At 36.6% G+C, this 13,733-nt stretch overlaps 1 protein-coding gene across 11 annotated transcripts in view; it reads right to left on the bottom strand.

Annotated features, from left to right (window-relative positions):
- Positions 1-13,733, bottom strand: part of PTPN13 (protein tyrosine phosphatase non-receptor type 13) — a 169,013-nt gene that overhangs the window by 84,806 nt on the left and 70,474 nt on the right. For all 11 annotated transcript variants that reach the window (XM_087935863.1, XM_087935865.1, XM_087935864.1 and 8 more), the window contains exons 5-9: positions 12,168-12,353; positions 9,036-9,129; positions 6,423-6,977; positions 2,332-2,427; positions 535-637 (exon numbers count right to left, since the gene is read on the bottom strand). In XM_087935863.1, coding sequence (XP_087791989.1) covers positions 535-637; positions 2,332-2,427; positions 6,423-6,977; positions 9,036-9,129; positions 12,168-12,353 — 1,034 coding nt within the window. The remainder of the gene's footprint in view (positions 1-534; positions 638-2,331; positions 2,428-6,422; positions 6,978-9,035; positions 9,130-12,167; positions 12,354-13,733) is intronic.

The raw sequence follows: 13,733 nt of genomic DNA, 5'->3' as shown, positions 1-13,733 counted from the left end.
CCAGCCACCCGGTCTTCCGGTTTCTAACATGTATGTGTGCACAAAGACCAGATGGCCTGTATGCACATGAAGACCAGGTGGCTGGTGCGCATGCATGCGCCAAGGTCAGCGTGCATGTGCAAGAGAAAGTGGCCAGCCACCTGGTCTTCCGGTTTCTAAAGTACACGCATGTGCCGGCCAGCTGGTCTTCGCATGCACATGCACGTTAGAAGCTAAAAGACCAGGTGGCCGGTGCATATGTGTGTGCTGGGAGCTGCTCTTCCTGGTTTTTGCTAACATTTGGGGGAAGGGAAGGTTTCCAGAATTGGCTTCAGCTGGAGTTGGAAATATTGGGAAGATCAGCTAGGGAAAGTGAATGATTGGCTTAAATCCACCTTCTTTTGAGAGGGAAATCATCCTTCTTTTGGATAAATATCTAAGTAGCTTTTTTCGAAGAGTTTGGTTATTTATATAAAGGCATTCAATTATGAACCACACCGGTAGATTGGGAGATGAACTGTTAACATTTTAACTTTGCATCTTTTCTTTTTTTACCTTGATCTTTGTCCTGGTTTTTGACCTGATGAAGAGGTATCATCTATTCTTAAGGAAGAACCACTGGACTCATCTTTCAGAGCTTCATACCTCCTCACTGGCACTTGAAAAAGAAGAAAAATCATGATTTAAGGCTGGATGAGGATATTTTATTGGCACATAAATATTCACTGATGAAAAAAGTTACTTTTGAAGGGACCGCTCACACTGTTATGTCCACAGTGGCAAGATAAAAAAAAAAATCTGGTGGTTCTTAGAAATATTCCCTTTTTCTACGGAAACAGAAACTTTATTAACCAAGAAACATTGAAGTGTGGGCTAACTGCACTTCCGGATGGGACACTGTTTATCTCAAGAAACAAACAAACAAAATTCTAGGAAAAGAGTAATAAGGAAACAGAGTTATATCTTTTCGTAGATCTTGGAGGATGCACACTATATAATATGTGCAGATATTCTTAGAAAACAACATAGTTGCAACATTTCATGTGAAATTATGTCTATCTATTCAAAATAGGGTGAAAAAAGTGATGATGGAAAGGATTCCAGGAGTTGCTGGAGATGGCAACAGAGAACAACTTCACCATTCTGTCCTCTAATACTCTAATAATTCTTCTCAGCATGCTGGCTAGGAATTCTGAGAGTTGGAGGCCACACCACCTTAAAGTTGCTAAGATTAAGGCACAGTGCTTTAATAGATGAGAATTTTGTAACTGGGGATGCTCTTGATTTTTACCTGTAGCCTCAGTAATCCATGATCTAACCCTCAGGGTCAGAACAGAACAGCAATGCATTCTGCAGGAGGCAGCCCTTGAAGATGATTCACAAGGGCAGGACACAATTGGTCTTCTGTGAAGTGAGGTGGCTAAATGACTGAAAGCACTGGATAGTCTGCTTGCAAGCTAACAGGCGAAAGTTAAAGCAGTTCATATGCTAGAGCTTTAGGATATATCATCCTCCAGTAGATGGGAGGCAAGATCAGATGGGAAAGCCTTTTCAATGCCAGTACATCAGGGGACAGTTGCCTAGCAATTTCACTTTCATCTCTGCCCAGATATTTATAGGATACCAGTCAATTTAAGGGCCAGATTATATTTTAGATTTCCTAGTGGTGTGGTGACCTATAGGTGGAGCTCTTGCCTTACAATCAGGAGGGTATGAGTTTGATCCTAGGTAGAGGCAGATATTTCTTTCTCTGCGCACAATGGAAATATCTCTACTGAACAAAACTCTGCATTGGTGACAGGAAGGGCATCTGGCCAATAAACACTTAGCTCTGTTCATTTGCCAAGACTCCACACTGCAAGGGATTATGGGATTGTTAAAAGATGATTATATTTTAGATTTCCCGCTGACAGATTTTTTAAAATCACAGAGCTGTATTTTTTGAACTTATCATTTTTAAGAATTGTTGATTTTATCATGATTTAGCCCTACTAGTACTCCTTTCTTGTAAATTGCTCTGATCTCATCCAGAAGAAATAGCAGTATAAAAATAAAATAATAACAATGAAGCCTCACATTTGTGTTATCATTCAATCTACTGCCAATCTCAGATTCCCTAAAATATTAAGCATGGCTTGAGAAAGATGAAAGAACAATTTAATTTTTTCTCTTTCTGCCTGAGTACTATCTATATACTATCTATCTACATACCATTCTTAAGCAGCAACCATGGAAAAACGTCTTTAGAGATGAAAAAAATAATAATACTGCCAGCATCACCGATGGCAATGAAGCCTCATTTCTAGCACAGATAGTCTACCAACTGAAGGCCAATTACCACATAATTCTTACCTTGTCTAAAATCTGTCTCTGAAGAAATGAATGATTGGCCCTCACTGTCAGTGCTGCATACATCACTATGGTGAGATTTATATTTTCGTACGTGCTCTGAAAGAATTGTAAAGAAACAGAAGAGAACAAAGCTTATCCAGGGTTTAATGCAGTCACTGACTTTCTTCCACAATAGGAGTGCATATTTTTTTCCTGGTAGGTAGAGGGTTGCATTGTACATCCCATTATTAGTGGTGCTGAAAACTGTTTCTGAACTCCATGGGTTATAATGTACTGTACAAAATGGGAATTATTTCCCAGAGTGACCTTTTCATAAATAATGTCTGCATTTTACTATCTAGTTAAACGAAAACTAGGAAGGAACATTGGCCCAAATTGGTATCCCTAACATTATGTTTGTAAATGCAAATTATGATTTCTGCCATGTGCTAAAATATTGAGTGTCTTTGATGGAAAAATTATTTTTCTGTAAAAAATAATTTGTGATATAGGCTGCCTACCTATAAAGTTAATCAATTTTCAGAAGCCTTAGGAACTAATAATGCATTCTCAAACCTGATTAGAACTAGAATTTTAGGTTCAGAGGCACTTAGAAATAACGAAGGAATGGAAAGATCCTTTGCAAAAATGTTTATCCCTTCCCTCACTTTCTTTTTATAGTAATTGTATTTAAAATTACAATTGAAACAATTAAAAATAAACATAAACTGAAAAGGAAGAAAAAAAATATAGGATGTGCAAAAAATAGAAAAAATAGTAAAGAAAAATAAATAATTATTTTTTGCCTTCATTGAAACAAGTAGAAACAATTTCTCTTAAAATATAGCAATGATTTATTCTTCCCATATTCTATCTCTTATCTATAAACAAATTCTAAAAATGTTATCATTTCAGTCCTGATATCAGCAAAAGTACATTACCAGAGACAACGAAGTATATATTTCAATTTTTCAAATAAACCAACTTCATATTTGGTCCTTTTATTTCTAACAATTTTGATTTTTACTCCCTTCAAATAATGTCCTAGATTTTCTTTTCAATTTTTTTGTTTCTTCTTCTCACAAAATTCCTCAAAGTTTTAACAAGCCTCTGTTGTAAATCATATATGAAGTATGAATATGAAAATTATCCAGGTCATTCTCTTGGTTTATCATATGTATATTAATTATTAAGACTTTACCCAATTTATTTTGTATGTCACTCTTCTAGCCAGTCATTTTAAAATCCATTTTAAATCTTGTCAGGTAATACTTATCCCTATTTCTATAACATCTTTTAAACACAGTCTATCTAGAGAGGTAGGCTCTTTAAAATTAACTTGTGGGTCCATTGTTCAGAAATATCTTTCAATATGTCCAAATTTAAGTGTTCTTTAATTATGGCTTTTAGTTTACTTCTACTTCTCTTCAATGTCCAATTTTTAAAATCTTATGTTACTTTTAAGAATTCAAAACTAAAACATTTTCCCATGGGAGGGATTCTTGTAATTAATTGCAAAATCCCATTTCAAATCCATCTGGATCCTCAGTCTACAATCCAAGTCTAACAAATTTGAAGAATGGTTCCTTTTGACTGTAATTTGGATGTATTTCCTTTATAGCTAAGTTAATGAAGCTTTAAATCATTTGTTATTTACATTCTGGAAGAAGAAAAATGTGTTCATAAAACATAGTAATGGTGTTATTTTTAAATGTTATAAAGTTATTTACAATATTATAAAAATCCATTCTAATGATAAATGTCATATTACAAGGGGGCCAAAATCATATAAAATATCTGAGATGTGGGACTATGAGAGGTTCTTCTCTTCTCTCAAACCAAATCCTTCCCACACAACTGAAGCAACAGCCTCCAATCTTGCCAGCTTGTTCAATAAGCCATATATTACATTCTAAGTCTGAAGTTATGGCTGCCCAAACCACATTAAATCAGACCTAATAATCACTGGATTTAATGAGAAAAAATATTGCTTGGTAAGCAATATATAGTGTCAAGTTTGCTCATGCAAAAAAACCACAAACTTGTTGTGAAACCGAGAATTTATCTTCTAAAATAAAACAGAATTAAAACATTTAAATTATTGGTGAAGATCAGGGAATGGTTAGACTAAAAAAGTAATAGTTGTTTATTATTCCCTGCTGTAGAGAAGTAATTATTATAATGTTATAAGTTTAACCATGAATTATTTTCATACAGAAAGACAGCAATTACAGATGTAGTTGGGCATTGTGAAGCTTGCATGAAAGATTCAGAAGAGGTAATTAGCACAGTAATGACAACTTCTGCATCCTGTTTAGCTAAATCCTGGATCTAATGTACGATGTGTCTCAAATTATTATCACGATACAAAGAAGATGGTGATCTTACAGCATTGACTTAACTCTGAGAGCATCAAGCTCTACCTAATACCCCTGAACGAGGATAGGCAATGGAAACAATCAACACTCATCAGGTTTTATGTATGTATTCATTTATCAGAACATGAGAGGCATGTGGTTGCAGATAAGCATAGAATTATGGGGGGAAAGTCACTGAAGACATCGAGGTTAAGTTAATCAGTGAAAACATGATCAATTCTGAATCTTTGTGGGCTGAATTTAGCTTCTGAGGTAGCTCTCTATGATAACCTTATAGAACAGAAGTATTATAGAAGATAATTATTACATTTTGATTTCTGGCTTCAACATGTTGCTTTGTAAGAATGGAAACACTTGAATTTTGTACAATTATGCTTTGGGATCCATCTGAAACAATACAAGCCGATCTTATTTTTATTGAGAATGCTGTAACAGAAATTGTTCTTGCGGTTGTTTTAAATAAAGTTTAGGTAATTGTAAAACTAACTGCACTTTTAATATCAGATGCTGATGTCAAAATGACAGGAAATTTCATTATGTGGAATTATTATGTGGTAATTCTCACATGGTCAAGAGTAAATAACCTAATGCCAAATCTGTCTGTTAACAAAAAGGGAGGCAGCTGGAAACTAGGCCTCCTAGTCCAAAAAGAACATTTTTATGCTTTTCTGTTCTTTGGACACAAGAATTTTAAGTATTAATTTTATTATAAATGGAGCTTGTATTTGATACACAATACTTGCTTTTCTGACAGTTACACATATATTCTACAATACCTACTTATTTGAGCTTTTGTGTTCTTGGGAAGCTATTCTTCATTTCTTGGTTGAATTATCGGCTGGGGAAAACTGCTGTTTGCTGCATGAGTTTAGATGAAGTTCTGAAATTCCCATGGCAGTGTCAAGAGCTAAACTTTTGTTCATGCTACACCAGAGTCTGCACACAGCCCCCAAAGTTGAATTCAAAGCATTGAATACAATGTTTGCAAATGGTCTTTCAACTATATTGTATCTAAACGTAAGCATTTTTAACTTAAGATTTCTGCAACCACTTGAAATACTTGAAATCTGCAATACTTGAAATCCCGCCCCCCCAAATCATAGGTCTCTCTACTAACAGGAACTGCAATCTGGAAACCTCTGCAAGGTCATACTTAGTTAATTGATGAAGATGAAAGATTAAAGGAATCATGGAGAAAAAAGGTTGCGTCATAGATTCTAGTGCAAACAGAATATAACCAGAATATAATCCTGATGGATTCACATACTCTAAAAACTGATTTTATTTTTTCTTAGATACCTTCCACTAAGCGGGCACAGTGGCTCAGTGGTTAAAGACACTGAGCTTCTCAACTAACAGTCCAGGTTCGAGGCTTGAGTGCTGTGCAACGGGATGAGCTTCCGTTACTTGCCTCAGTTCCTCCCCATCTAACAGTTCAAAAGCATGCAAATGTGAGTAGGCAAATAGGTACCACTTTGGCAGGAGAATCATAAACTTTGGTGGGAAGGTGATGCAGGCCACATGACCATGGTAATGCCTTTGGGCAAGGCTGCCTCCCTTGACTAAGAAACGGAGATGAGCACCAGCCCGGAAATGACTGGATAGAAGAAACCTTTACCTTTTCTAGTACCAAATATGTAATATAGGAAATGTCTCTCTCACACAAACATATGTCATTTTCACAATGGGAAGGATGCCACATGTCAACTATAATATGCAGAAAAATCTACTGACCTTCTACATTCATGGCTTCTCTCAGCAACTGCAATTTCTTCTGCTTCTCTTTGATCCTGTCAAAGGCACATAATAAGGCTGCCGATGTTGAGGTCTCTGATACGTGAAGCATTTGGTCAAGTTTTTGAGGGCCAAATATATCAAGGGCTATGCTCCCATCAGAATATCTGCCTTCTTTGTTTATGGGAGCTCCTAAAGTCCGCCCTGAAATGGTTCTGCCTTGATGATGGTGCTTATGAGAATCTGTGACATAGTCCCCTTCTGTGACTTTGTGAGTTGCGCACAACAAATCAGAGGAAGAAGCCCATACTTTGCGTTTGGGATCATTGTTGGCTTTCTTTTCCTGGTTGGAAGCTCTGAATCGGTAAGGGCAGCAACTATCTGTACTGTCTTCATGGACAGAATTGTAATCAGAGGCAATATTTTGAGAAAATTCCTTTTCACCACATGAGTTGCTGGTTGACAAGAACTCCAATGACTTACTAAGCCCTTTGTTAAGCATGGCTTGCTGAGAAAGTGGGGTCAGGTAACCAGCTGGTGCATCAGTCATTCTTCCTGGAATGAGAATGAGAAGAATCTCTCTTGGATATGGCTATAGTTAAACCCTTCTTAATTGTCATTTTTTTCTAGAATTGGATTGAATATACACTCCTTTTAAAGGTAGGTTTTCTTTTTAGTTAAGTTAGGTTCTAACCAGCTGAATATCAAAACAGTGAAAATAAATGTGCGCATTCAAAAGAAATTACATTGCTTCTGTTCATCTGTAGCATCTAAAATAATATTCCCTTTAATTATGACATTTTTATCATGTTTTTATCATGAAGAACACAGGCTTTAAAACACAGGCTTTAAAATGCTAAATCAATCCTTCCTTCCTTCCTTCCTTCCTTCCTTCCTTCCTTCCTTCCTTCCTTCCTTCCTTCCTTCCTTCCTTCTTTCCTTCCAGAAAACAACCTGTGGACCAATTCAACTTTCTTTGCTTTGCTTCTTGATCTTTTAATGTCAACATTAAAGTATCAAAGTTTTCCACAAAGTATTTAAATGGACCAGCTCACATTTGAATTTATTCAAGCAGTACCACATTGCACCTGGCATTCCTAATCTCATTCCGATGGCTTCTTCATAATAAATAGTGTTTCAGAGAAATAGAATCTGCTCATTTTCATATTGCACCAAATAGGAAAGAGTCCAAGGATACATTAGAAGGACAAAATTAAATTCTGCCCAAGAGACAAATATAGCTTTATTGATAATGTCTCAACTGGGAAACCCATCAACAACTGAGGCTGTTATCTAACACTTAATAAATTACATTACAGGTTAGCAACAACCAATGATAAAAAAAATCTCATATTCTCAATTTCATTAGACTAATCATAATGAAGTTAATGAAAGTTATCAAGTTTTTCTCTGTTAACATTTCAGCATTTTTCACTTTCAGCTCATGAAAATTGTTTATATTGATTCTTTTTTATTTTCTTCAGAAAAAACATGCTGGCTAGGGAAATATTGAAAGTTGAATTCCACACTTCTTAAGAATTGCAAGTTTGGGAAATAGTGATTTAGGACATGCCATTTTAATTTATCTTCAAGTGTTACATTATGATAGATAGATAGATAGATAGATAGATAGATAGATAGATAGATAGATAGATAGATAGACAGACAGACAGACAGACAGATATCCAAATTAATATATAAAATATGAAGGAAATAGGTGGTATGTGTAAGTAAGCATATCGTTTGATTTTCCTTTTATGTAGCTTTAGGGTAAGGATTCTATATTACTACAAATTCAGGGTTAAAAAATATTCTCAATATTTTGGGGTTGTGGGATATGAAGATAAAAAGAAAACATTATCAAATGGCTATTGAGGATTTGGATAGTAGAAGCTATATGACTCTGTATCTTAAGTTAGCCTGTAAAGGAAGACGCCACTAAAAATTCAAGAAAACAGCAAAAGCTATATTCTTAGTAAGTTGGTTTTTCCACATTAAAAATTAACACAACAGCTGTTTTAGGCAAATAATGGATCTCCATGAAGCTACACCAAAGACGAATTCATTACACTTTTATCTCACCCATCTCACCCAAGTGGTTCCAGGTGGTATACAAAAGAATAAGAATGGAGCAGCAACAACATATATTGCAATAGAGTAGAACTGAAAAAGCCCTAGAATTTTCTACCTACTTTTTATGTTCATTCTTTCTTCCTATTAATTATTTGCCCCCCTAGAATTGGACATGGGTGTGTGGGTAAGGGCATCATTTACCTTTTTAACTGTGAAAGAAAAGGTTATCTTGTCTTTTCCACAGGCCATTTTTATCTTAACAAAACATATCAGGAAAAAAAATCTCATCTATTTTGTTCCTAAGCTATCTCCCTGAAAAACAATAAACATGCTTTATGGCCAATTCTTCGCAACTCATGGTTCCTACTTTCCTTTATGTTCAGATTGTTACCGTATCATCAGGCCATTTATTAGGATGCTGGTTATAACATAAGGAAGAGCTCTGCTATTTTAATGGGATTAATCTGGGAGGCGGAAGATTAAATACCAACCATATTTACACTCCATTAATGTTTCCTTCTTTTGTAAATAAACCTTTACCTGTGGGAAGTCGTTTTCCTCTCAGCCTCTCTCGAATGGCCTGGCTCTTGTCTGTGTGAAGCTTTTTTTCACCTGTGCAAGAAAGCTGGTCTACCTATTGCAACAAAAAAGGAAGAAAATGAATAACTGAAAAAGCCAGACTAGCATAAACTCAATAGACAAACCCTCTTCCATCCACTGAAAGTAGAAACTTAAAACCAGGGGTCTTCAAACATGACAGCTTTAAGATTGTGGACTTCAACTCCCAGAATTCCTTCTCCAGCCATGTTAGCTCAGGAATTCTGGGGGATGAAGTCCACATGTCATAAACTTGTCAAGTTTGAAGATCGTTGCTGCTTAAAACGGTTAAAACTCAGGTAGCCTAATGAAACTATTCTTCAGTATCCACATATCCACAGGTATATGATTTGCGCAGTGCCTTAGCCATCATGGCTTGTGCAACAGCAGAATTTTTCCTGACCTATGGTTTGCTTCAACCAGCGAGCCTGGTTTGTAGCTTAGCTTAAGTAAATTTAGCCACCATCTGCCTTCCTTTTGCACTCCTTCCTAAATTGTATCCCAAATGTGCTTTTTCAAAAGACAACTTGGTCTTTATTTTTCCTTGAAGACATTTTGCTTCTTATTCAAGAAGCTTCTTCAGTTCTGACTGAAGAACTGAGCATAAAGAGGAGACCACTAAGAAAGTTGTCCTGAGTCTCCGAAAGAAATATTAAAAGGTTAAAAAATGAACAAACTGGCAAAGAACACACTTTGGAGCTAACACCTATTATTTATTGTTCATACACTTAATCACTCCCTGCCTTTCTACTCTGAATTGACAAAATTTGAATTTAAAACAGAATATACAAATAAAATAGAGTCTAAATTAAAATGATGATTGAATTATCGAGCAACAAAAACTATGATTTGCTACTGAGGAACCAAACTGAAGGGTAACGATGAATACTGGAAAGACACAACTTTTGTTTACTCTCAGGATGACACGCTTCTGTGTACCATATGACAAAGAATGTAACTTTCCTATTACAATGCCAGAGCCATGACTGCACTTTGGAATGAGTAAGTTTCTAAATTACATTAATTTAGAAATCAAATTAATTTAATTTTCTAATTAAGCAAACAGAAAGCAATATATCTGATCATATTAGATGCATGTTTCCAATGCAACTGAAAGAGGGAATACTTAACTTCAGTGACTTTTGCAGATATAAATCTAAAGAAAGTGTTATATAGCAATTAACAGGTCTGTGAGAACCAATGAATTATGTAAACAGACCTTCTGGGTATAATTCAAAGTGCTGCTTTTGACTTATTAAGGACCACCACTTAAAGGATTGCCTTCTATCAGAGCCTAGCTACCTGAAAAGATACTTCCAGTAAAAACCATTTGTGCTACAGAAGGTGCTGGTTTTCAAACCTGGCTTCTAAAATCTGGAACAGTCACTCTCTAGAACAGGGGTGTCAAACTCGATTTCATTGAGGGCTGCATCAGGGTTGTGTTTGACCTGGGGAGGCGTGGCCAGCGGGAGTGGCCAGCTCAGTGTCACTCATGTCAGGGGCGCCTGTGGGGGCCCAAGCGCTCTGGCACTGAAAATGAGCTCCACACCTCCATTTCCAGCTGCAACAGCCTCCTGTGACCCTCTGCCAGTGAAAATGGAGCTTGGCGGCTCTCCCGAGCTCCGTTTTTACTGGCAGAGGCACCATGGGTCAGTCCTTCATTGTTTCCAGGGTGGCCCTGCAGGCCAGATATAAGCACCCCGCAGGCCTTGAATTTGAAACCCCTGCTCTAGAAGCTAGTCTGATGTCCTTGGGATTGGTCCTCCAGAAAGTAGTAAAAACTACATTCTTTTGGATGGTCTCGGGGAGAGACTGTGCACCATCTGGAATGGGATTTTGTTAGCTATTTTATTAATATTACATTATGTTGTGGCTTTTGCTTAATTTATGTAAATACATTATGTGTCCTTTTTAATGTGGGCATTTTAACTTTTTTTATATTGCATGCTGTAATATAACAAATTAAATCAATAACAGGAACATACAAGTGTGATTTGCTTTGTTAATGTCAGGCGCAAAGAATCGGGACCACAAGATAAGCTGATTTATTTTCCATGCCCAAGAATCTCATCAACTAATGATCGGTACTAAATTGGCACTAGATAAGAGTTAATGGAATTCAAGATGGACTGAATTTAGATCACTTGTGGAAATGTAATGACTCCAGGCCAGGTGTGTCAAACTTGATTTTATTGAGGGCTACGCATCAAGGTTGTATTTTACCTTGGGGTGGGGGGGGACCAGGGGGCATGGCTAGGGTGGACTTGGCCATTTTGACATTACTTGTGTCGGGAGGGCTTGTGGTGGCCCAAGCGCTTTTCCAGAGAAAATGGAGCTCCACGGGCCAGTCCTTCGCTGTTTCCAGGGTGGCCCTGTGGGCCAGGTCTAAGCAACCCCATGGGCTGGATCTGGCCTGCGGGCCTTGAGTTTGACACCCCTGCTCTAGGCTGATTCCTCTTTTAACTCCACTTCCAAGCTCTGCCTGTCATTCTCCTACAAACAACTTAATAGAAAAATGTTATTCTTGGGGACATTCCTTAAACCACACATTCAATAGACTAAAATGAGCAGGTGAACTTCCAGGGCAGTGTGATTTGGAAAGGTGTGAGAAACCAGTTATGCAGAACAGCAGTGATTCACGGCCAAAACCTGTAAGAACAACCTCTTATCTGAAAGGTGGGGCTCTAATCGCAGCTTCTGCCAAGTTCTTTCCCAGAGTCTCACATCTTTGCAGAACGTATGATTAAAAAGAAAAGGAAAAAGATACTAACTGGAAGATTCAAGAAGAAACTCAAAGAAATTAAAGTGGTGAGCCCTACTGATGGAATGTGATAGATTCTTAACATAAATAAAGGGGGAATTTGGTCAGAATGTTGACAGGACTAGCTCATATTAATTAGAATTATTTACCTTGGCTCTTGAAAGGGGTTTTAAAGTTAATTGGCAGTGTTTTCATTGTCTGTACCATAATTTAATGGCTTGCCAATTTAAGTCCCTTTGTCAAGCATCCTCAGAATGAAAGGCAAACTTTTCAATAACTCCATCCAGGAGATAGAAGGAAATGTAAACACTTACCCCAGGCACACTCCCCAGAACCAGTTTGACTAACTGTTTTACATATGAGAAGGAAGGTGCACAGTTGCTGTTCCGTATGTGAGCACTGCAGGCATCAAGGACAGTCCGTACAGACACACGAGCATAAACAGTATCTTCACACATACCAAGAAGGATGCTGTTCAGATGATCTCCAAGTTTGATTGGCTGAAGTTAAAAAAAATACATGTATAATTTAAAAAATCCAATTAGTCTCTCCTTGTCTGATTTTCTTTCTCACTTTCATACATTTCATTGAAATCTTCCCAATTGTGTGCTGAGATATATCGTTTTCAACTTCCCTCATCTAGTCCAAGATATCTGGAAGTCATCGGACTGAGGAAGACAACGCTCAACCAAATTAGTGTAAGAGAATTTTGAAATCTCTTTCCATTCTCAACATAACTGAAAGTTGTATTTAAAAAGAGTTAATAGCTTTAAATTCAATGAGTTTCATTGAACACATTCAGTGTTATCCTAGGTAATGGATTCCATTGTTCAACTAGCTCCTAAGTTGTTTATAATTTTTAACCAAGTCTGTCTTTTGTAATTTAAGGTCATAATTCCACATGTATACTCTGTTTTGATCATCTTCTATGTGTAACAGTGATTTAATAGCACATAATCAATCAATCAATCAATCTGTTGCAATGGTCACTGAAATAGCGCTATTTATGTACATTACTAAGATTTTTGTTACAAAAATTAAAATCCAAAAATTAGTCATTTATGTTCTATTAAATAAGGATGGAGTAGGGCTACTATAGCTTGGCTGCAAATATACATCAGACTGTTAGACAGAAGTAAAGAAATTCAGAAAACTAGTTTTGCTGTTATGCTGTGTCAGATTTCTGTAGCTCAGGTGGAGAGACTAATAAGCACTATATATTAATATATAAAATTTACTTATAGTACTAGACAGTGCATTTAACCAGTAATGTTGCATGTAACAGTCACAAAGTTGTCTATTCTTGACCAGTCCACTAGCAGAAATTCTCAGAATTTTTTACACAGGAATCTTTCCTATCTTCTGTTACTTAATTCTTTTAATCTGAGATACCAGAAACTGAATTTGGCAATTTCCATGTGCAAAATACATACTTTGCCATTAAGCAAATCCCAGTTACAAATTTTTCAGTAAAACTGTTCTTGAATAATAATTCAACACTGATTCTCACAAAGTATTTTGCCTTTAGTCAAGTGTCAGCTGAAAGTATAAGTTGTCTCTGCTGAAAAAGTGCTTAGGTAAGAATAGGTGACAGGAAGGGGTCTGTTTATGGTGATTATTTACTTGAAGAAAACTAATTTGAGGTTCACTCAGTGGGTCTTGGCAGTTCATAAAGACCAGCAACCAAAAAAACACAGCAAGGTAAAATCCATAAATCTTAGCTGAATCTAATCTTTACAACAATTGTGAACTCACAAGAACCATAGAATTGGTGGAAAGAGGCCTTTTAACCACCTGTTTAATTGCTATTCCATGTAAGAAGCCAACTAAAAATATCCCTAATAGACTTTTTGAACATATCCTGTTAAGCTGGGGTGTCA

Source organism: Pseudonaja textilis, chromosome 6 (assembly GCF_049901715.1).
Source record: "Pseudonaja textilis isolate UNSWEBS1 chromosome 6, rPseTex1.2, whole genome shotgun sequence".
Classification (NCBI taxonomy): domain Eukaryota; kingdom Metazoa; phylum Chordata; class Lepidosauria; order Squamata; family Elapidae; genus Pseudonaja; species Pseudonaja textilis.
Note: the sequence above shows the minus strand (reverse complement) of the source record. Positions and strands in the feature narration are given on the sequence as shown.